Source organism: Hyla sarda, chromosome 5 (assembly GCF_029499605.1).
Source record: "Hyla sarda isolate aHylSar1 chromosome 5, aHylSar1.hap1, whole genome shotgun sequence".
In the NCBI taxonomy this organism is placed as follows: Eukaryota; Metazoa; Chordata; class Amphibia; order Anura; family Hylidae; genus Hyla; species Hyla sarda.
This window is the reverse complement of record NC_079193.1, coordinates 184,299,900-184,322,193: the sequence shown is the minus strand read 5'-3', so window position 1 is coordinate 184,322,193 and position 22,294 is coordinate 184,299,900. Positions and strand designations below refer to the sequence as shown.

At 50.3% G+C, this 22,294-nt stretch overlaps 1 protein-coding gene across 1 annotated transcript in view; it reads right to left on the bottom strand.

Moving 5' to 3' along the window:
- LOC130273680 (serine-rich adhesin for platelets-like) overlaps positions 1–20,530 on the bottom strand; it is a 222,744-nt gene extending 202,214 nt beyond the window's left edge. Inside the window, exon 1 of the mRNA XM_056520883.1 lies at positions 20,450–20,530. Within this exon, the coding sequence (XP_056376858.1) occupies positions 20,450–20,491 (42 nt within the window). The 5' untranslated portion in view covers positions 20,492–20,530. The remainder of the gene's footprint in view (positions 1–20,449) is intronic.
- Between the last annotated feature and the right edge of the window lie 1,764 nt (positions 20,531–22,294).

Sequence of the window (22,294 nt, the reverse complement as noted above, 5' to 3'; positions counted from 1 at the left end):
TTTACTGTGTAATTCATCCAGTCATGTTCATTTTGTACCTGATGACCGGCACTTATTCTATGTTATTTTTTTTTTTGAGGGCTCATTTTTTGCGACGTGTTCTGAAGTTTTTATCCGCACCATTTTTGCATTGATGAGACTTTTTGATCGCTTTTTATTCATTTTTTTATGATATAAAAAGTGAAAAAAATACGCTATTTTGGAATTTGGAATTTTTTCACGCGTACTCCATTGACCGTGTGGTTTAATTATCGATATATTTTTATAGTTCGGACATTTATGCACGCGGCGATAGCACATATGTTTATTTTTATTTACACAGTTTTTTTTATGGGAAAAGGGGGGTGATTCAAATTTTTATTAGGGAAGGGGTTAAATGACCTTTATTAACTTTTTTTTTTCCACTTTTTTTTTGCAGTGCTATAGCTCCCATAGGGACCTATAACACTGCACACACTGATCTTTTACCCTGATCCCTGCAAAGCCATAGCTTTGCATGGATCAGCGAGATAGGGGCTCGATTGCTCAAGCCTGTAGCTCCGGCTTGGAGCAATCAAACGCAGATTGGAGCAAGGTAAGGGGGCCTCCTCTCGCGTCCTAGCTGATTGGGACATCACGATTTTATTGCGATAGTCCAGATCAGCCCGATTGAGCTGCCGGGAAGCTTTTACTTTAGTTTTCGACACGGCGATCAACTTTGATCACCGGGTCTGAAGGGTTAATAGCACGCGGCACAACGATCTGTGACGCGCGCTATTAGCCCAGGGCGTGACCCCGCTTTAAACACCGGGCGCAGGGCATACAGGTACGCCCTGCGTCCTTAAGAGGTTAAAGGGGTACTCCCATGGAAAACTTTTATTACTTTTATTACTTCTATTAAAAAATCTTAATCTTTCCTGTACTTTTTAGGGTCTGTATACTACGGAGGAAATGGCTTTCTTTTTGGAACACAGAGCTCTCTGCTCTGCTCTCTGCTCCTGTTGATCCAGGGGGGGAGCAACAGGACAATTGCCCTCCCCCCGAGGGCCACTATACTCTGTGTAATAATATATAGTATTTCACATGCCGACATTCCCCTATGTAATTATAGCCTGATAGTGCCCCTTCCGAGACTAGACTCTGGATCCGCCACTGGCTGACATCATGACCACAGTGCTCTCTGCTGACATCTCTGTCAATTTTAGCAACTGTCCAGAGAAGCATATGTTTGCTATGGGGATTTTCTCCTACTCTGGACAGTTCTTAAAATGGACAGAGATGTCAGCAGAGAGCACTGTGCTCATGATGTCAGCAGAGAGCTCTGTGTTCCAAAAAGAAAAACATTTTCTCTGTAGCATTCTTCAGCTAATAAGTACTGGAATGATTAAGATTTTTTAATAGAATTTACAAATCTGTTTAACTTTCTGGCACCAGTTGAGGAGTTGTAGTTTTGCAACAGCTGGAGGAACCCTGATTGGGAAACACTGTTAGGGTGGGTTCACACCACGATTTTGCTATACGGTTTCAGCATACTGTTTCATAAAAAAAATAAAAAAACTATGCAACCGTACAGAAAACCGTGCCCATAGACTTACCATTCAAAACTGTATGCACCATAATGTATACGGTTGTCTCCATTTTTCAAACCATACAGTTTTTTACTTTTTTTTCCCCCGGACAGAAAACTGTGGCCTACGGCTGCATTCACACCTCTTTTATGTTAAGGGTGCCGCAAGCGGCTGGGGGAGGGGCAAATCACGCTCTCCCTTGCCCCAGCTGGACCAGCGCTGAAATCCATTTACTTAAATGAGCCGACAGGAGTCAAAAGGTGACTCCGGTTGGCTCATTTTTGACCCGTATGCGGTTTTGTGACCGGACCTAAAACCGTAGTATACTACAGTTTTAGGTAAGGTCAGGAAACCGCATACGAGTCATAAATGAGCTGACCGAAGTCACCGTTTGACTCCGGTCGGCTCATTAAAGTAAATGGATTTCAGCGCTGGTCCGGCTGGGGTACTGGAGAGACCGGTTTGCCCCTCCCCCAGCCAGATCCGGCACCCGTAACGTAAAAACAAGGTGTGAATGCAGCCTACCACGGTTTTTGGTTCAGGTGAAATGAAACCGTATACGTTTTTTTAACATTGGAGTCAATGGAAACTGTACAGAACCGTATGTGCGTACGGTTCCATCCGGTTTTCACCATACGTTTTTTACTTTGCACAGTTCTTTTTCTTGGAATTTCAATCAAACAAGTGAAACTTTATTGATAATGGAGTGAAAAGTTAAAGACATATACAGTTTTTTCTTAAAAAATGGATGCAACCGGACATCAGTTTTCAAACCGTATACAGATAAAAATTTGTACATACGTTTTGATACAGTTTAGTCAGGTTTTGAGGAATCCTTTTTTTTTTTATCAAAAACCTGATACAGGTGTCACGATTCGGCTTACGGGTTGTGGATCCGCTGTGTCAGCGAGGGATTGGCGTGGACCGTGCTAGTGGACCGGTTCTAAGAGGCTACTGGTTTTCACCAGAGCCCGCCGCAAAGCGGGATGGTCTTGCTGCGGCAGTAGCAACCAGGTCGTATCCACTAGCAACGGCTCAACCTCGCTGACTGCTGAGAAGGCGTGGGACAGAAGGACAAGGCAGAGGCAAGGTCAGACGTAGCAGAAGGTCGGGGGCAGGCGGCAAGGTTCGTAGTCAGGATGGATAGCAGAAGTTCAGGTACACAGGCTTTGGACACACTAAACGCTTTCACTGGCACAAGGCAACAAGATCCGGCATGGGAGGAGATCAGATATAGTCTGGGAGCAGGTGGAAGCCAATTAAGCTAATTGGGCCAGGCACCAATCATTGGTGCACTGGCCCTTTAAGTCTCAGAGAGCTGGCGCGCGCGCGCGCCCTAGAGAGCGGAGCCGCGCGCGCCAGCACATGACAGCAGGGGACCGGGACGGGTAAGTGACCTGGGATGCGACTCGCGAGCGGGCGCGTCCCGCTGTGCGAATCGCATCCCCGACGGCCATGACAGTGCAGCGCTCCCGGTCGGCGGGACTGACCGGGGCGCTGCGGGGAGAGAGACGCCGTGAGCGCTCCGGGGAGGAGCGGGGACCCGGAGCGCTAGGCGTAACAGTACCCCCCCCCTTAGGTCTCCCCTTTTCTTTGTCCGGTAACTGCCTCCCCTGGGATGAGGACACCGGGAAAGAATGGAGGGTTTCCTCAACGGGAGGCAGCACAGCAGGAGTGGGAATGGGGAGGGAGGGCAGAGGGCGAAGCCTGGCACGGGGCAGTGTGACACCAGGACGGGGGCCATGAGGAGGCACAGAGGCTTGCCTGACGGGACTGGGAGGGGGGGAGAGGCACTTCCCATGGCAGGCAGATTCCCAGTTCTTGATCTCCCCGGTGGTCCAATCAAGGGTGGGGGAATGAAGCCGGAGCCATGGCAGACCGAGGAGGACCTCAGAGGTACAGCCGGGGAGAACGAAGAGCTCAATCCTCTCGAGGTGGGGTCCAATAGACATCAGGAGGGGTTCTGTGCGGAAACGCACGGTGCAGTCCAATCTGGCTCCGTTGACCGTGGAAATGTAGAGCGGCTTGACGAGACGGGTCACCGGGATGCTGAATTTATTCACAAAGGACTCCAATATAAAATTTCCAGAGGCACCAGAGTCCAAGCAGGCCACGGCTGAGAGGGAGGAGTTGGCTGAAGGAGAAATCCGCACGGGCACCGTGAGACGTGGAGAAGCAGACTTAGAACCAAGAGACGCCACACCCACGTGAGCTGGGTGCGTGCGTGCGTTTCCCAGGCGTGGAGGACGGATAGGGCAATCCACCAAGAAATGCTCGGTACTGGCACAGTACAGACAGAGATTTTCTTCTCTACGGCGATTCCTCTCTTCCAGGGTCAGGCGAGACCGATCCACTTGCATGGCCTCCTCGGCGGGAGGCCCAGGCGTAGACTGCAAAGGATGCTGTGGGAGAGGTGCCCAGAGATCTAAGTCTTTTTCCTGGCGGAGCTCTTGGTGTCGCTCAGAAAAACGCATGTCAATGCGGGTAGCCAAATGGATGAGTTCTTGGAGGTTGGCAGGAATCTCTCGTGCGGCCAGCACATCCTTGATGCGACTGGATAGGCCTTTTTTAAAGGTCGCGCAGAGAGCCTCGTTATTCCAGGATAGTTCAGAAGCAAGAGTACGGAATTGTATGGCGTACTCGCCAACGGAAGAATTACCCTGGACCAGGTTCAGCAAGGCAGTCTCAGCAGAAGAGGCTCGGGCAGGTTCCTCAAAGACACTTCGGACTTCAGCAAAGAAGGACTGGACTGTGGCTGTGGCAGGATCATTGCGGTCCCAGAGCGGTGTGGCCCAAGACAAGGCCTTTCCTGAAAGAAGGCTTACTACGAACGCCACCTTAGACCGTTCTGTAGGAAACAAGTCCGACAACATCTCCATATGCAGGGAACACTGAGACAAAAATCCACGGCAGAGTCTGGAGTCCCCATCAAATTTGTCCGGCAGGGACAAGCGGAGGCTAGGAGCGGCCACTCGCTGCGGAGGAGGTGCAGGGGCTGGCGGAGGAGATGGTTGTTGCTGTAGCAGAGGCAGAAGTTGCTGTAAGGTGGCGGTCAACTGCGACAGCTGCTGTCCTTGTTGGGCAATTTGCTGCGATTGCTGAGCGACCACCGTGGTAAGGTCAGCGAGACTTGGCAGCGGCACCTCAGCGGGATCCATGGCCGGATCTACTGTCACGATTCGGCTTACGGGTTGTGGATCCGCTGTGCCAGCGAGGGATTGGCGTGGACCGTGCTAGTGGACCGGTTCTAAGAGGCTACTGGTTTTCACCAGAGCCCGCCGCAAAGCGGGATGGTCTTGCTGCGGCAGTAGCAACCAGGTCGTATCCACTAGCAACGGCTCAACCTCGCTGACTGCTGAGAAGGCGTGGGACAGAAGGACAAGGCAGAGGCAAGGTCAGAAGTAGCAGAAGGTCGGGGGCAGGCGGCAAGGTTCGTAGTCAGGATGGATAGCAGAAGTTCAGGTACACAGGCTTTGGACACACTAAACGCTTTCACTGGCACAAGGCAACAAGATCCGGCAAGGGAGTGCATGGGAGGAGATCAGATATAGTCTGGGAGCAGGTGGAAGCCAATTAAGCTAATTGGGCCAGGCACCAATCATTGGTGCACTGGCCCTTTAAGTCTCAGAGAGCTGGCGCGCGCGCGCCCTAGAGAGCGGAGCCGCGCGCGCCAGCACATGACAGCAGGGGACCGGGACGGGTAAGTGACCTGGGATGCGACTCGCGAGCGGGCGCGTCCCGCTGTGCGAATCGCATCCCCGACGGCCATGACAGTGCAGCGCTCCCGGTCGGCGGGACTGACCGGGGCGCTGCGGGGAGAGAGACGCCGTGAGCGCTCCGGGGAGGAGCGGGGACCCGGAGCGCTAGGCGTAACAACAGGAACTGTATTGCAAAAATGTGGTGTGAACCCAGCCTTACGGCCTTGTTTATATTTTAGGCAGGGTTCACACTCACAATTCTGGCCAGTAGTTTTAGTCATAACCAGGTGTGGCTCTAAAACACAGAAAAAGGTGCAAATCTTGCCATTATAGTTTTTCCCTGTGTGGTTCCATTCCGGGTTTTGGCTTTAAATGCTGACCAAAATACTATGTGTGAACTCAGTCCTAGGTCATGTTCATATACTATGTGTGAACCCAGCCCTAGGTTGTGCTTGTAATGCATCCACATAGCATATCATGCTGTGGGAAATACACTGTGAATTCTGCTGCGAGCAGACACACAGGGCTACCCAGGCCTCAACGCATTTAAGATCCATAACTCTTTTTTCTCTATCGGCTCCATTGGGGGGACACAGACCGTGGGTGTATGCTGCTGTCTCTAGGAGGTATGACACTATGGCAACAAGAAAGTCGGCTCCCCCCCAGCAGGATATACCCGCCTCCAGGCCCTGAGCTAATCAGTTTAAGCTTAGTGTCTGAAGGAGGTGGACATGGTCTGGATTTCTCCAGACCAGGTCTTCTGTTTTATTATTTTCCTAGTTAGGGAATGTGTAAGTTTTTTATTCCGTTTTCTTTCATGTTTTCAGGTGGGGACTCAGGAACTGCAGCTCACTGTTTCCCCATTGCGAGTAAGGGGGCACAGACATTGCGTATATGCGCTGTTCACCCCCTCTCGCCAACGGTCAGCGCCTGGGGTTGTACCTCATGGGTCCGGGTCCCCATTTCCCTGCTCGCCTCGCTCGCACATGGTAGCTCGGCGTGATGCAGGTAACAGAAAGCTGACTGAAGACCTCACAGAAGACTTCAAGACTTAAGTTCTTCTGACTGAGGTGAGTATATATTCTTCTCCCTTTAGGTGCTGACTTGCAACATCTGGAGACCCTCATTTTGTGGCCCACCTTTCAGGGTCCAAGGGGCTGGCCTGTGTTAAGGGCTCTATTTTTTATTTAAAAAAAAAGGGGGAGCAATGGCATATTGGGGAATGTATGGTTTACTTTATTATGCACGTGTGTGTGAGTGTGTGTTATACTATGTGGCTTACAGCTGCGGCGCTTATTATGCGTCTGACAGCCGCGGCGCTTGTACTTTCGGGCGCATGAAGCGCCGACTTTCTTTCACTTTCGGCGGCGGACGGCTGCCGGCGGATGTGTGTGTCGCCCGCTCACTTCCCTGTGGGTGCATATACGGCTAACATATGCGCTAGGGGCAAGGAGCGGGCACCATTACTGTGGTTCTTCTCGGCGGCCTGGGCGCTATAGCTCCGCCCACAGGGCCGCCGGAGCTTACTGGAGGCGCGAATCGCCCTCCAATCAGCGCTGTGCACGCGATTCAGGTGGCAGGGGCCAATCAGACAGTGCCCCTGCTCCAGGAACGCCCCTCTCAGGCTATTGGCTAGCCTGTTCTCCTCTCTGTCTGCATAGAGCGGTGTTTCCTCTCAGCAGGGATGGAGTGTTACAGTGTTGGGGTTAAAATCTTTACTGTCACAGGGGACACAAATCTGTTCCTCCCTCTAAACTGACAACTAGACTGCTAGGATTCTATTTTGTCTGTATGACATATTATTCCAAAAATGCCTGGTTCTGGTGAGCCCACTATCTCTGCCTGCTCCACTGCTCCCCCAGACCCCCTAGCTTCCCCGGATATTACAGTTCTGGTGGATTCAGCCGCCCCTCCAGCCTGGGTTTCTTCCTATCCCAGTGTATGGCTGACTTGACTCAAGTCTCCCTTTCGGTGGCTGAGGCCATGACATGGTGTCTACCTTGAAGGGGTCTGCCCTGCGCCGGCCCTCTAGTGGGTCCCGCTCCTCTTTTCCACAAGCCTCATGCTCTCACAGGCATACTAGGGGTGCTTTTTCTGACTCTTACATTGAGTCTTCAGGTAGACGTGGGCATCCCCCCGTGGGTCTCGCCCCCCCCCCCCCCGTCCCCCCTGCATGGAAACATCCGGACAAGAGGTTCTCGGGAATAAGAGGGTTCAAGTGCGTTACCCATTCGCCAAGGACCTTGCCTCTAAGGTGGTTTCCCCTCTCTCGGTGGATCCACCAATTTCCCGCCTCTCTAGGCTACTACACTGCCGCTAGCAGATGCGGCTGCCTTCAAGGACTCGACAGACAAGAAGGTGGAGTCCTTAGCGAAGTTTGCCTCTGAAGCAGCAGGCTCTTCTCTGCTTCCCACCTTCGCCTCTGCAAGGGGGTCCAAGGCCCTTTCGGTGTGGTGCTCAAAACTCAGTCAGGGTATCCTGGCGGGGTTCCCCCCAGAGGATCTATTTTACTTTGGTTCTCCAATGCTCTAAAGCTGGGGACTTTCTGTGCACAGCTTCCATGCAGTCAGTCCGTTGTGCTGCCTTTGCTGTGGGTCTCCTATCGGCCCTCCGCCGCTCTATGTGGCTCAGGGCGTGGGATGCGGATGCCGCCTCCAAAAGGTCTCTTACCGAGTTTTCTTTTACTGGTACCCGTCTTTTTGACAAGCGCCTTGACGAGATTATCTCTGAGGTGACGGGGGGTAAGAGTTACTTGTTGCCTCAAAATAAGGCTCGCTTTTCTTCCCAGGGGAAGTCCTCTTCCTTTCGGTCCTTTCGGACCTTTGGCCCCAATAAGGGGTCTGGGCAGGCACCTTCGCGGGACAAGAGGTCTCCCTCATTCCGGGTGCGTCCGTTTTGGAAGTCGGACACTAACCGTTCCGGCCGTTTTGCGGCCAAATCGGGTAACCCCAATCCCACCACCCGCAGGTTTTTCTCGGGTGGGAGGTCGTCTCTTACTTTTTCGAGACAGCTGGACCACACACATTCAGGAAGTCCCGAGCCCCCGGTCTCCTTCTCTGGCAAAGCAGTTTCAGGAGGCCCTCCAGTCCCTGCCCAGGGAGTCATTATCCCCGTTCCTCCAGGGGAATGTTTTCGGGGTTTTTTATTCCAATTTTCTAGTGGCCCCAAGGAAGGCGGTTCTGTGCGACCGATTCTGGACCTCAAGCGTCTCACCGTCATCTTCTCCGCCACTTCCGAATGGAATCTCTCCGTTCGGTAGTGGCATCCATGGAACAAGGGGAGTTTCTTTCTTCGTTGGTCATCAAGGATGCCTACCTCCATGTTCCAATATTTCCCGGCCATCAGCGGTACCTCCGCTTTGCGGTTTCGGAGGGGCATTTTCAGTTCATAGCCCTCCCCTTTGATCTGGCCTCGGCTCCTCGAGTCTTGCAAGATCAATCCGCCAGTAATAGCCCTGTTGCAGTCGAGAGGAGTTCTCAATGATCCCTTACCTGGACGACCTTCTCATCAAGGTTCCCACCAGAGTCCAGACTCTAGAGAATGTGGATATCACTCTCTAGACCCTGAATCGTTTCGGGTGGATGGTCAACCGGTACAAGGCTGTCCTCTCTCCTGCCCAGTCTCTGATTTTTCTTGGGACTTCAATTCAACTCGCCCTCTGCCTCGAACTTGCCTTCCGACGGACAAACGTCTGACGCTCCTGTCAGGAGTCCACTCTCTTCGAGCCCAGGCCCCAGTTTCCATCCGCAATTGCATGGAAGTCTTGGGTCGGATGGTAGCGGCCATGGAAGCCGTACCCTTTGCCCAGATTCATTACCGTCCCCTTCATCTGGCGATTCTCTCTTGATAGGACAGATCTCCTCTGTCTCTCGATTGCAAAATTACTCTCCCTCGTCGGATCCGCCAGTCTCTGCTCTGGTGGCTCCGCTCCCCCCTTCTTTTTCTAGGGCGATAATTTCTTCCCCTCCACTGGCAGGCAGTTACAACGGATGCCAGTCTGTCGGGCTGGGGCGGTGTGTTCAGGGACTGGACGGTTCAAGGCCTCTGGTCTCCCTGGGAAGCCCTTCATCCGATAAACATCTTGGAACTGAGGGAGATTCTTCTTTGTCTTCTTCTTTGGGAGTCCCTGCTTCAGTCCCGCCCTGTCCTCGTCCAGTCAGACAACGCCACGGCCGTAGCGTACATGAATCGGCAAGGCGGAACTCGCTGCTCGGCAGCCATGGCTGAGGTGACAAAGGTTTTTCATCTGGGCGGAAAACAAGGTTCCGGCCATTTGGCGATTCACATTCCGGGTGTGCTCTTCTGGGAAGTGGATTTTCTTAGCCGGTCCTCAGCCAAACCCGGAGAGTGGTCCCGGCATCCAGAGGTCTTCGTGCAGATCTGCGACCTCTGGGGCATTCAAGACGTAGACCTCTTCGCGTCGGCAAAATTAGAAGATCCTTCCATTTGTGTCAAAGTTCCGGGACCCCCTGGCTCTAGCCGTGGACGCCCTAGTGATTCCTTGGGCGGGGTTTGCTCTACCCTATCTGTTCCCTCCCCTTCCGCTCCTTCCCAGGGTTCTGAGGAAGCTCAAAGTGGAGGACGTTCCTGCCATACTGGTAGCTCCAGTTTGGCCCCAGTAGGTCGTGGTACGCCGACGTGGTCAGGCTCCTGGTCAACACTCCACTGCTCCTTCCACTTCGTTCGGACCTGCTGTCTAAGGGTCCTCTTTGCCACCCCATTTTACAGTCGCTGCAATTGACAGCGTGGCGGTTGAGACCGCGGTTTTGAGAACCCGTGGTTTCTCTTCCCAAGTCATTCGCACCATGTTCAGGGCTCGCAAGCCCTCCTCAGCGAAAATTTACCACCGTACCTGGCGGTCTTATTTTCGTTGGTGTGAAGCTGAGGTCTTGTCTCCTGTTACCTTTTCTGTCCCCCCGTCTTCTTGCAGTCGGGATTGGGACTGTGGTTGTCTTTCAGTTCCCTTAAGGGTCAGGTTTCGGCTTTTTCTATTCCTTTCCAGCGTCCTCTGGCTTCTAATTCTCATGTCCGTACCTTCCTTCAAGGAGTGGCGCATGCTGCCCCTCCTTATCGGTCACCTTCTCCCCCTTCGGACTTGAATCTGGTTCTGGGTGTGATCAAAGGTGAACCTTTTAAACCCCTTAGGGAAGGTGTCCCTGAGCCTCTTTTCTTGGAAAGTGGAGTTTCTTGTTGCTATCACCTCCATTCGGAGGGTGTCTGAATTGGCAGCTCTCTTCTGCCGTTCTCCTTTTCTGGTGATTCACCAGGACAAGGTTGTCTTCCGACCAGATCCTTCCTTTTTGTCTAAGGTTGTTTCGGCCTTTCATCTCAATGAGGACATTGTTCTTCCGTCCTTTTGTCCCGCTCCTTCTCATCCTAAGGAGCATTTACTCCACAAACTGGATATGGTTCGGGCTGTTAGGTATTACCTCTCTATCTCTTCTTCGTTTCATCAGTGTGATTCCTTTTTCATCCTTACGGAAGGTCGTCGTAAGGGACAACCTGCTTCCAAGGCCACCACTTCTCGGTGGATCCTGTCTGCCATTTCGGAAGCCTATCGCTGTAGGGGGAAGATTCCTCCCTTTCAGGGTTGTGGCTCATTCTACCCATTTCTGTTGGGGCATCCTGGGCTCTCCAGAACAAATCCTCGGCCTCACAGATTTGCAAGGCGGCTACTGGTCATCTTTGCACACTTTCTCAAGGTTCTACCTGGTTCATACCATTGCATTGGCTGATGCTAGTCTGGGCCGTAAACTGCTGCAGGAGGCAGTGGAGCCGTCTGCCTGACTGATTATCTGCCCACCCAAGGGACGGCTTTGGTACGTCCCATGGTCTGTGTCCCCCAATGGAGCCGATAGAGAAAAGGAGATTTTTTAACACTTACCGTAAAATCTCTTTTTACTCGAAGGATCCATTGGGGGGGACAGCTCCCTCCCTTTTGGGTTTCTCTTTGGTTCCCTGTCTGAGGGTGTGTTCAGTTATATCTTTTCTTCTGGTTCTCGGACAGTTCGTGTTTTTTCCTTGACCTGTCGGTCCTCTCCTATTGCTCTGGTACTAAAACTGATTAGCTCAGGGCCTGGAGGCGGGTATATCCTGCTGGGAGGAGCCGACTTTCTTGTTGCCATAGTGTCATACCTCCTAGAGACAGCAGCATACACCCACGGTCTGTGTCCCCCGATGGATCCTTTGAGAAAGAGATTTTACAGTAAGTGTTAAAAAATCTCCTTATTTTTTTCATCCACATGTTTCATAATAACACCTTTCAATTCACCATGAAATGTACAGCGCAACAAAAAAATATTATTATTGGGGGGTTTCATTTGTCGAAGTTTATAAAATAATGACAACGTGAAACAGCTGGACCAAATTAAAAAGAAATTATTATTAATTAATTAGGCAAGATTACAATGACACATACATACACGTAGCATCTCCCAACAAATCCTACCAGCAAATGCAATTTGATCAGATAAGTGCACTGTCTTTTATAGTGTAAATTGTACATAGTTCAGCCAATCTGGAGATTAAAAAAAAACATCTACGTTGTATAGTGTAGTGTTCCTATCTTCCTTATCTTCACTCCATATGGTTCTTGGCAAGGCGTGTGTTACGCCGAGCGCTCCGGGTCCCCGCTCCTCCCCGGAGCGCTCGCAGCGTCCTCTCATTCGCAGCGCCCCAGTCAGACCTGCTGACCGGGTGCGCTGCGATATTACTCCCAGCCGGGATGCGATTCGCGACGCGAGATGCGCCCGCTCGCGATGCGCATCCCGGCTCCCGTACCTGACCCGTTCCCCGTCTGTGTTGTCCCGGCGCGCGCGGCCCCGCTCCTTAGGGCGCGCGCGCGCCGGGTCTCTGCAATTTAAAGGGCCACTGCGCCACTGATTGGCACAGCAGGCCTAATCAGTGTCATCACCTGTGCACTCCCTACTTATACCTCACTTCCCCTACACTCCCTCGCCGGATCTTGTTGCCATTGTGCCAGTGAAAGCGTTTCCTTGTGTGTTCCTAGCCTGTGTTCCAGACCTCCTGCCGTTGCCCCTGACTACGATCCTTGCTGCCTGCCCTGACCTTCTGCTACGTCCGACCTTGCTCTTGTCTACTCCCTTGTACCGCGCTTATCTCAGCAGTCAGAGAGGTTGAGCCGTTGCCGGTGGATACGACCTGGTTGCTACCGCCGCTGCAAGATCATCCCGCTTTGCGGCGGGCTCTGGTGAATACCAGTAGCAACTTAGAACTGGTCCACCGACACGGTCCACGCCAATCCCTCTCTGGCACAGAGGATCCACCTCCAGCCAGCCGAATCGTGACAGTAGATCCGGCCATGGATCCCGCTGAGGTCCCGCTGCCAGTTGTCGCCGACCTCACCACGATGGTCGCCCAGCAGTCGCAACAGATAGCGCAACAAGGCCACCAGCTGTCTCAACTGACCGTGATGCTACAGCAGCTACTACCACAGCTTCAGCAATCATCTCCTCCGCCAGCTCCTGCACCTCCTCCGCAGCGAGTGGCCGCTTCCAGCCTCCGATTATCCTTGCCGGATAAATTTGATGGGGACTCTAAGTTTTGCCGTGGTTTTCTTTTGCAATGTTCCCTGCACTTGGAGATGATGTCGGACCAGTTTCCAACTGAAAGGTCTAAGGTGGCTTTCGTAGTCAGCCTTCTGTCTGGGAAAGCCCTGTCATGGGCCACACCGCTCTGGGACCGCAATGACCCTGTCACTGCCTCTGTACACTCCTTCTTCACGGAGATTCGAAGTGTCTTTGAGGAACCTGCCCGAGCCTCTTCTGCCGAGACTGCCCTGCTGAACCTGGTCAAGGGTAATTCTTCTGTTGGCGAGTACGCCATCCAATTCCGTACTCTTGCCTCCGAATTATCCTGGAATAAAGAGGCCCTCTGCGCGACCTTTAAAAAAGGCCTATCCAGTAACATTAAAGATGTGCTGGCCGCACAAGAAATTCCTGCTAACCTGCATGAACTTATTCATCTTGCCACCCGCATTGACATGCGTTTTTCCGAAAGGCGTCAGGAGCTCCGCCAGGATATGGACTTTGTTCGCACGAGGCGGTTTCTCTCCCCGGCTCCTCTCTCCTCTGGTCCTCTGCAATCCGTTCCTGTGCCTCCCGCCGTGGAGGGTATGCAAGTTGACCGGTCTCGCTTGACACCTCAAGAGAGGACACGACGCCGCATGGAGAACCTTTGCCTGTACTGTGCCGGTACCGAAGATTTCTTGAAGGATTGTCCTATCCGTCCTCCTCGCCAGGAAAGACGCACGCTGACTCCGCACAAAGGTGAGACAGCTCTTGATGTGAACTCTGCTTCTCCACACCTTACTGTGCCTGTGCGGATGTCTTCTTCTACCTTCTCCTTCTCTGCTATGGCCTTCTTGGATTCCGGATCTGCAGGAAATTTTATTTTGGCCTCTCTCATCAACAGGTTCAACATCCCGGTGACCAGTCTCGCCAGACCCCTCTACATCAACTCTGTTAACAATGAAAGATTGGGCTGTACCGTGCGTTACCGCACGGAACCTCGTCTAATGTGCATTGGACCCCATCACGAAAAAATTGAATTTTTGGTCCTCTCTAACTGCACTTCCGAAATTCTTCTTGGATTACCGTGGCTTCAACGCCATTCCCCAACCCTTGATTGGACCACAGGGAAAATCAAGAACTGGGGTACTTCTTGCCACAAGGACTGTCTTAAACCGGCTCCCAGTACTCACAGTCGTGACCCTGTTGTTCCCCCGGTATCTGGTCTTCCTAAGGCCTATCTGGACTATGCTGATGTTTTTTGCAAAAAACAAACAGAGACTTTGCCTCCTCACAGGCCTTATGACTGTCCTATTGACCTCCTCCCGGGTACTACTCCACCCCGGGGCAGAATCTATCCTCTGTCTGCTCCGGAAACCCAAGCCATGTCGGAGTACATCCAGGAGAATTTAAAAAAGGGGTTTATCCGCAAGTCCTCCTCTCCTGCCGGAGCTGGATTTTTTTTTGTCTCCAAAAAAGATGGCTCCCTACGCCCTTGCATTGATTACCGCGGACTTAATAAAATCACGGTAAAAAACCGCTACCCCTTATCTCTTATCTCGGAACTCTTTGACCGCCTACGAGGCGCCCACATCTTTACCAAGCTGGACTTAAGAGGTGCTTATAATCTCATCCGCATCAGGGAGGGGGACGAATGGAAGACTGCATTTAACACCAGAGATGGACACTTTGAGTATCTGGTCATGCCCTTTGGCCTGTGCAACGCCCCTGCCGTCTTCCAAGACTTTGTTAATGAAATTTTTCGTGATCTTCTGTATACCTGTGTTGTGGTTTACCTGGACAATATTTTGATTTTTTCTGCCAACTTAGAAGAACATCGCCAGCATGTCCGCATGGTTCTTCCGAGACTTCGGGACAATCAACTTTATGCCAAAATGGAAAAATGTGTCTTTGAATGTCAGTCTCTTCCTTTCCTAGGATACTTAGTCTCTGGCCAGGGACTACAAATGGACCCAGATAAACTATCTGCCGTATTAGATTGGCCACGCCCCTCCGGACTCCGTGCTATCCAACGTTTTTTGGGGTTCGCCAATTATTACAGACAATTTATTCCACACTTTTCCACTATTGTGGCTCCTATCGTGGCTCTAACCAAGAAAAATGCCAATCCTAAGTCCTGGTCTCCTCAAGCGGAAGACGCATTTAAACATCTCAAGTCTGCCTTTTCTTCTGCTCCCATACTCTCCAGACCTGACCCATCTAAACCCTTCTTATTGGAGGTAGACGCCTCCTCAGTGGGAGCTGGAGCAGTTCTTCTACAAAAAAATTCTTCCGGGCATGCTGTTACTTGTGGGTTTTTTTCTAGGACCTTCTCTCCGGCGGAGAAAAACTACTCCATTGGTGATCGAGAACTACTGGCCATAAAATTGGCGCTTGAGGAATGGAGGCACCTGCTGGAGGGATCCAAATATCCAGTTTTTATATACACTGATCACAAGAATCTCTCTTATCTCCAGTCTGCCCAACGACTGAACCCTCGCCAGGCTAGGTGGTCGTTGTTCTTTGCCCGTTTTAACTTTGAAATCCATTTTCGCCCTGCTGACAAGAACATTAGGGCCGATGCCCTCTCTCGTTCTTCAGATGCCTTTGAAGCGGAAGCCTCTCCGCAACACATCATTCCTCCGGACTGTCTGATCTCCACTTCTCCAGCTTCCATCAGACAAACTCCTCCAGGGAAGACCTCCGTTTCTCCACGCCAGCGCCTCGGGATTCTCAAGTGGGGACACTGCTCCCACCTCGCAGGCCATGCGGGCATCAAAAAATCCTTTCAACTCATCTCTCGATTTTATTGGTGGCCTACTCTGGAGACTGATGTTGTTGATTTCGTGCGGGCTTGTACTGTCTGTGCACGGGATAAGACTCCTCGCCAGAAGCCTGCTGGTCTCCTTCATCCTCTGCCTGTTCCTGAACAACCTTGGTCACAGATTGGTATGGACTTTATTACGGACTTGCCCTTATCCCGTGGCAACACAGTTGTTTGGGTGGTCGTTGATCGATTTTCCAAGATGGCACATTTTATCCCTCTTCCTGGCCTTCCTTCAGCGCCTCAGTTGGCAAAGCAATTTTTTATACACATTTTTCGCCTTCATGGTTTGCCCACGCATATCGTCTAGGATAGAGGCGTCCAATTTGTGTCTAAATTCTGGAGGGCCCTCTGTAAGCAGCTCAAGATCAAATTAAACTTCTCTTCTTCTTATCATCCCCAATCCAATGGGCAAGTAGAAAGAATTAATCAGGTCCTGGGTGACTATTTACGACATTTTGTTTCCTCCCGCCAGGATGACTGGGCAGATCTTCTACCATGGGCCGAATTCTCATACAACTTCAGAGTATCCGAATCTTCTGCTAAATCCCCATTTTTCGTGGTGTACGGCCGTCACCCTCTTCCTCCCCTCCCCACTCCCATGCCCTCTGGTTTGCCCGCTGTTGATGAAGTGACTCGAGATCTTTCCACCATATGGAAAGAAACCCAAAATTCTCTTTTACAGGCTTCATCCCGGATGAAAAAATTTGCTGATAAAAAAAGAACTCCCCCCATTTTTGCTCCCGGAGACAAGGTATGGCTCTCCGCTAAGTATGTCCACTTTCGTGTCCCCAGTTATAAACTGGGACCACGCTATCTTGGTCCTTTCAAAATCTTGTGCCAGATCAACCCTGTCTCTTACAAACTCCTTCTTCCTCCTTCTCTCCGTATTCCCAATGCCTTCCATGTCTCTCTCCTTAAACCACTCATCCTTAACTGCTTCTCTCGCAAAGTTGTTTCTCCCACTCCTGTTTCCGGTTCGTCTGACGTCTTCTCGGTGAAGGAGATTCTAGCATCCAAGACAGTCAGAGGTAAAAGATTCTTCTTGGTTGACTGGGAGAATTGTGGCCCAGAGGAGAGATCTTGGGAACCTGAGGACAACATCCTAGACAAAAGTCTTATCCTCAGGTTCTCAGGCTCCAAAAAGAGGGGGAGACCCAAGGGGGGGGGGGGTACTGTTACGCCGAGCGCTCCGGGTCCCCGCACCTCCCCGGAGTGCTCGCAGCGTCCTCTCATTCGCAGCGCCCCGGTCAGACCTGCTGACCGGGTGCGCTGCGATATTACTCCCAGCCGGGATGCGATTCGCGACGCGGGATGCGCCCGCTCGCGATGCGCATCCCGGCTCCCGTACCTGACCCGTTCCCCGTCTGTGTTGGCCCGGCGCGCGCGGCCCCGCTCCTTAGGGCGCGCGCGCGCCGGGTCTCTGCAATTTAAAGGGCCACTGCGCCACTGATTGGCGCAGCAGGCCTAATCAGTGTCATCACCTGTGCACTCCCTACTTATACCTCACTTCCCCTGCACTCCCTCGCCGGATCTTGTTGCCATTGTGCCAGTGAAAGCGTTTCCTTGTGTGTTCCTAGCCTGTGTTCCAGACCTCCTGCCGTTGCCCCTGACTACGATCCTTGCTGCCTTCCCTGACCTTCTGCTACGTCCGACCTTGCTCTTGTCTACTCCCTTGTACCGCGCTTATCTCAGCAGTCAGAGAGGTTGAGCCGTTGCTGGTGGATACGACCTGGTTGCTACCGCCGCTGCAAGACCATCCCGCTTTGCGGCGGGCTCTGGTGAATACCAGTAGCAACTTAGAACCGGTCCACGCCAATCCCTCTCTGGCACAGAGGATCCACCTCCAGCCAGCCGAATCGTGACAGCGTGATGACATGGGCGTATTACACTCATAAGCAAAACTTAGAAGGAGTACATTTTGTAAGAAAAGCAAAATCCTCACGACAAAGCAAAGTGTAATTGCTTCATTGTCTCTTAAGAATCAAATTAAACTCAGGAAAGGTGGTAGAAATTCATTGATTTATTTAACAAAGTGCATTTAAAGGATAGTAACATGAAAAAAAAACGTATCTCCTATCTTTCGGATAGGGGATAAGTTTTAGATCACAGGGGGTCCGAGCGCTGGGGTCCCCCACAATTTGCTATTTGAAGTCCTGGTTCTACAGCACAGGAGCGCATCACGATCCTCACCCGAACCAGAGGCCGCCACGCCCCCTTCATATAGCTCTATGGGAGAGTCAAAGATTGCCGAGCTTTATGGAGGGGCCGTGGCGGCCTCCGCTTCGGGTGTGATGTTCTCCTGTGCTGGAGAACATGGGCTCCAAACAGAAGATCACTGGGGGCTCCAGCGCTCAGACTCCCCCACAATTTGAAACTTATTAGGGGGATATGTTTTACTTCATGATACTTATCCTTTAATGGTAAAACTGGCATATCCATTTTATTCTCTGGTCATTACAAATAAAATGATACCCATGTTAACATATTTATCTGTACTACTTTTAAAATATCTTAGGGGGAGATTTATCATCTTTATTAGAACTTATGCTTTTGCTTAGCTTGGACACATTGATTGTCCCAGGTGCTAAGTTTACATCACGATTTTGTCATATGTCTTGGTATCAGTTTTTTTTTTTCAAAAACAGTATAAGAAAAACTGACAAAACCGTATAAATTGATTTATCAAAACCTGTCCAGAGGAAAAGTTGCTGAGTTGTCCATAACAACCAATCAGATCGGTTCTTTCATTTTTCACAGGGCTTCTCTTGTATGAAAGAAGCGATCTGATTTTCCTCTGGACAGGTTTTGATAAATCTCCCGAAATTGGAAAGAAAGAACATTCATTCCGGAAACCGGAATTTCCCTGCTAGAAACATCTGGAAAGGAAATTCAGGACGTGTGCACAGTGCAGCAGAGTCCTGTTAAAACGGGACTCTGCTGCTCCGAACCCTACAGCGGAATTCCAATGCAGAATTCCACCCAAAAATTCATGTGAACATAGCCTTACAAAACTGCCTTTAGCACTTGTGCTATTCACTGCCTATGGCCAGACTGCACTTCCTGAGTTTAGTCTCCTTCCAGTATAGCAGGAGACCAAAGTTTGTAAATCTTATATATTTAACTGCTGTATCATATGCAAAAAAATTATTTTAATGGCAGTGCCCAGCTTGAGGCTCCCTGTTTGGGAAACACTGCCTTATTCATGGGCATTCTCTCCACATAGCGTTCAGCCCAGCAAGGTGTTACAGTAAATCAATGATCTGTACATATAGCTGGTTTACTGTATATTCTTGCTGTGCAGGAGGTATGCAATTTACAGTCATGGCCGTAAATGTTGGCACCCCTGAAATTTTCTAACAGAAAAGGATTGCAGTAACACATGTTTTGCTATACACATGTTTATTCCCTTTGTATGTATTGGAACTAAACAAAAAAAGATAGGATAAAAAGCAAATTGGACATCACACCAAACTCCAAAAATGGTCTGGACAAAATTATTGGCACCCTTAACTTTACTCCTTGGGGACGGAAGGCGTACCTATACGCCCTCAGCCCATTCCCTTTCTATAACGCGGGGCCATGCCGTGGCCCCGCGTCATAGCGGGTCGGGCCCGGCCTCTAGAGACCGGGACCCGTGGCTAATAGCGCGCGGCACTGATCGCGGTGATATTAACCCTTCAACTTTGAACGCTGTGTCTAAAGTGAAAGTAAAGCACTGACGGTTAGCTCAGGGGGCTGTTCGGGATCGCCGTGATGAAATCGCGGCATCCCCAACAGCTGTAAAGAGAGCAGGAAGGTCCCTACCTTCCTCCATGCTGTCCGATCGCCGAATGACTGCTCAGTGCCTGAGATCCAGGCATGAGCAGTCAAGCGGCAGAATCATTGATCAATGGTTTCCTATGAGAAACTATTGATCAATGTAAAAGATCAGTGTGTGCAGTGTTATAGCCCTATGGGAGCTATAACATTGCAAAAAAAAGTGAATAAAGATCATTTAAAGGGGTACTCCGCTGCCTAGTGCTTATTTCACCAACTTTTTACCTTGGCGTTCGGTCTGGCTCACGTTGTTGCTTATTTCCTGTTGTTCAGTCCGTGAAAACTACCATTCCCCTAATACTTTGCGGCCTGATTATGCGCTTAGGTGGCACCTATTTTTCGTTGTTATTCCGCCCATCCTTTTTTTTGTTCACGCCTATGTGCATGCCCCTTTCTTTTTTTTTTATTCCCGCCCATAGGGGTCCTAGCTTCCACCCCTTGTTTCTTCTTTCCACGCTCATTATGTTCCATCGTTTGGTAGAGAAATGTGCGCCTGCGCATCCATACGCTGCCAGCTTAGTGCTAACCAGGGGCGTAGCTAGAAACCACAGGGCCCCGATGCGAAAAATTGTCCTGGGCCCCCCTACCCATTACCCCCCCCCCCCCCCCCGACGACCTGCTTTCCCAATCCCTGACGACCCCCTTACTCGGCCTCAGCCGCACAAAGATATCAGTGACTACAGCACAGATGGGACACAGTCAGGAGAACACGCAGTGATTTAGGTGACTTACAGACAGGGCCGGACTGGGACCAAAAAAAGGCCCGGGCATTTTAAAATAAGCAGCCCATTTTTATGGTGGGGGTCTGACTGATGGGACTCCCACCAATCCCCTTGGTTCAAGTGGCTCTCCAGATGTGGGGAAGCTGCAACTCCCATCATGACTGAAGAGCCTCAGGATTTATGGGAGTTGTAGTTTTGCAACAGCTGGAGAGCCACAGATTGGAGTACAATGTCACTCATCATAATTACAGAACTTACACGTGACTACAGCTCTGATGGGATAGTCAGGAGAAAACACAATATCAGTGACCTGAGTGACGTCTTCTCTGTTGTCTTTCCTTTTCTTCCTCATCTGATCCAGACGTCAGGACATCTTCCAGCTCCATCTTCTCTGCAGAGCCCGGACATCTTTGGTTCCTTAATTTGTCAGCAGATCCTTATCCTCTGTATGAAGACAATAATCATTAGATTTCTGCCAAATACTGTACCCCCTGAATATAATACTGTCAACCACTGTACCCCCTGAATATAATACTGCCAAATACTGTACCCCCTGAATATAATACTGCCAAATACTGTACCCCCTGAATATAATACTGCCACCCACTGTACCACCTGAATATGATACTGCCACCCACTGTAACCCCTGAACATAATACTGCCAAATACTGTACCCCCTGAATATAATACTGTACTGCCAAATACTGTACCTCCTGAATATAACCCTACCACACACTGCACCATCTAAATATATTATTGCCACACACCGTACCCCCTGAATATAATACTGCCACCCATTGTACCCCCTGAGTATAATAATGCGACACAATGTACTCCCCTGAATATAATACTGCCACCCACTGTACCCCCTGAATATAATACTGCCAACCACTGTACCCCCAAATATAACCCTGCCACACGTTGTACTCTCTAAATATATTATTGCCACACGCCATACCTCCTGAATATAATACTGCCACACACTATACCCCGAGTATAATAATGTCACCCACTGTACCCCCTGAATATAATACTGCCAAATACTGTACCCCCTGAATATAATACTGCCATATACTGTATCCCTGAATATAATACTGCCACACACTGGGCCGCTGAATATAATACTACCACACACTGAACCCTCTCAATATAATACTGCCACACACTGAACCCTCTCAATATAATACTGCCACAGACTGAACCCTCTCAATATAATACTGCCACACACTGAACCCTCTCAATATAATACTGCCACACACTGAACCCTCTCAATATAGTCCTGCCAACCGCTGTACCCCTAAATATAATACTGTCACACACTGTACCCTAAAAATATATTATTGCCACACACTGTACCCCCTGAATATAATACAAGTACACATTTTACCACCTGAGTAAAATACTACCACACACTGTAGCCTCTAAATTTAACCCTGCTATATGCTGTACCCTGAATGTAATATAAATCTTCCTCCCAATTCCTTTGTTCCACCCTCTTTCCCCCTAGACTTGTAAGTCCTCTTCATGCTTCCCTGAACTCCCCCCTACATTCCTAAGTCCTTTCCCATGTAAATAACATCACTCCTATACCACCAAAATACAGTCCCATGTAAATAACATCACTCCTATACCACCAATATACAGTCCCATGTAAATAACATCACTCCTATACCACCAACATACAGTCCCATGTAAATAACATCACTCCCCTACCACCAACATACAGTCCCATGTAAATAACATTACTCCCCTACCACCAATATACAGTCCCATGTAAATAACATCACTCCCCTACCACCAATATACAGTCCCATGTAAATAACATCACGCCAATGCTTGTCTCCATTCCTATGGGAGGTTCCTGTTTCTTTTTCATGGCAATAGTAATGGGGGAAATGTAACCAACCTTGTGCAGAGGAACAATAGAGCAGTTGCCCATAGCAACCAATCACATTTCAGCTTTCATTTTTCAGAGGCCTTTTTTTTTATGAAAGCTGGAATCTGATTGGTTGCTATGGGCAACTGCTCCGGTGTTCCTCCAGCATGCCCGGACAGCCCTTCAGCTGTTGCAAAACTACACCTCTCTGCATGCCCAAGCAGCCATTGGCTGTCTGGGCTTGCTGGGAGTTGTAGTTTTGCAATATCTGGAGATCTG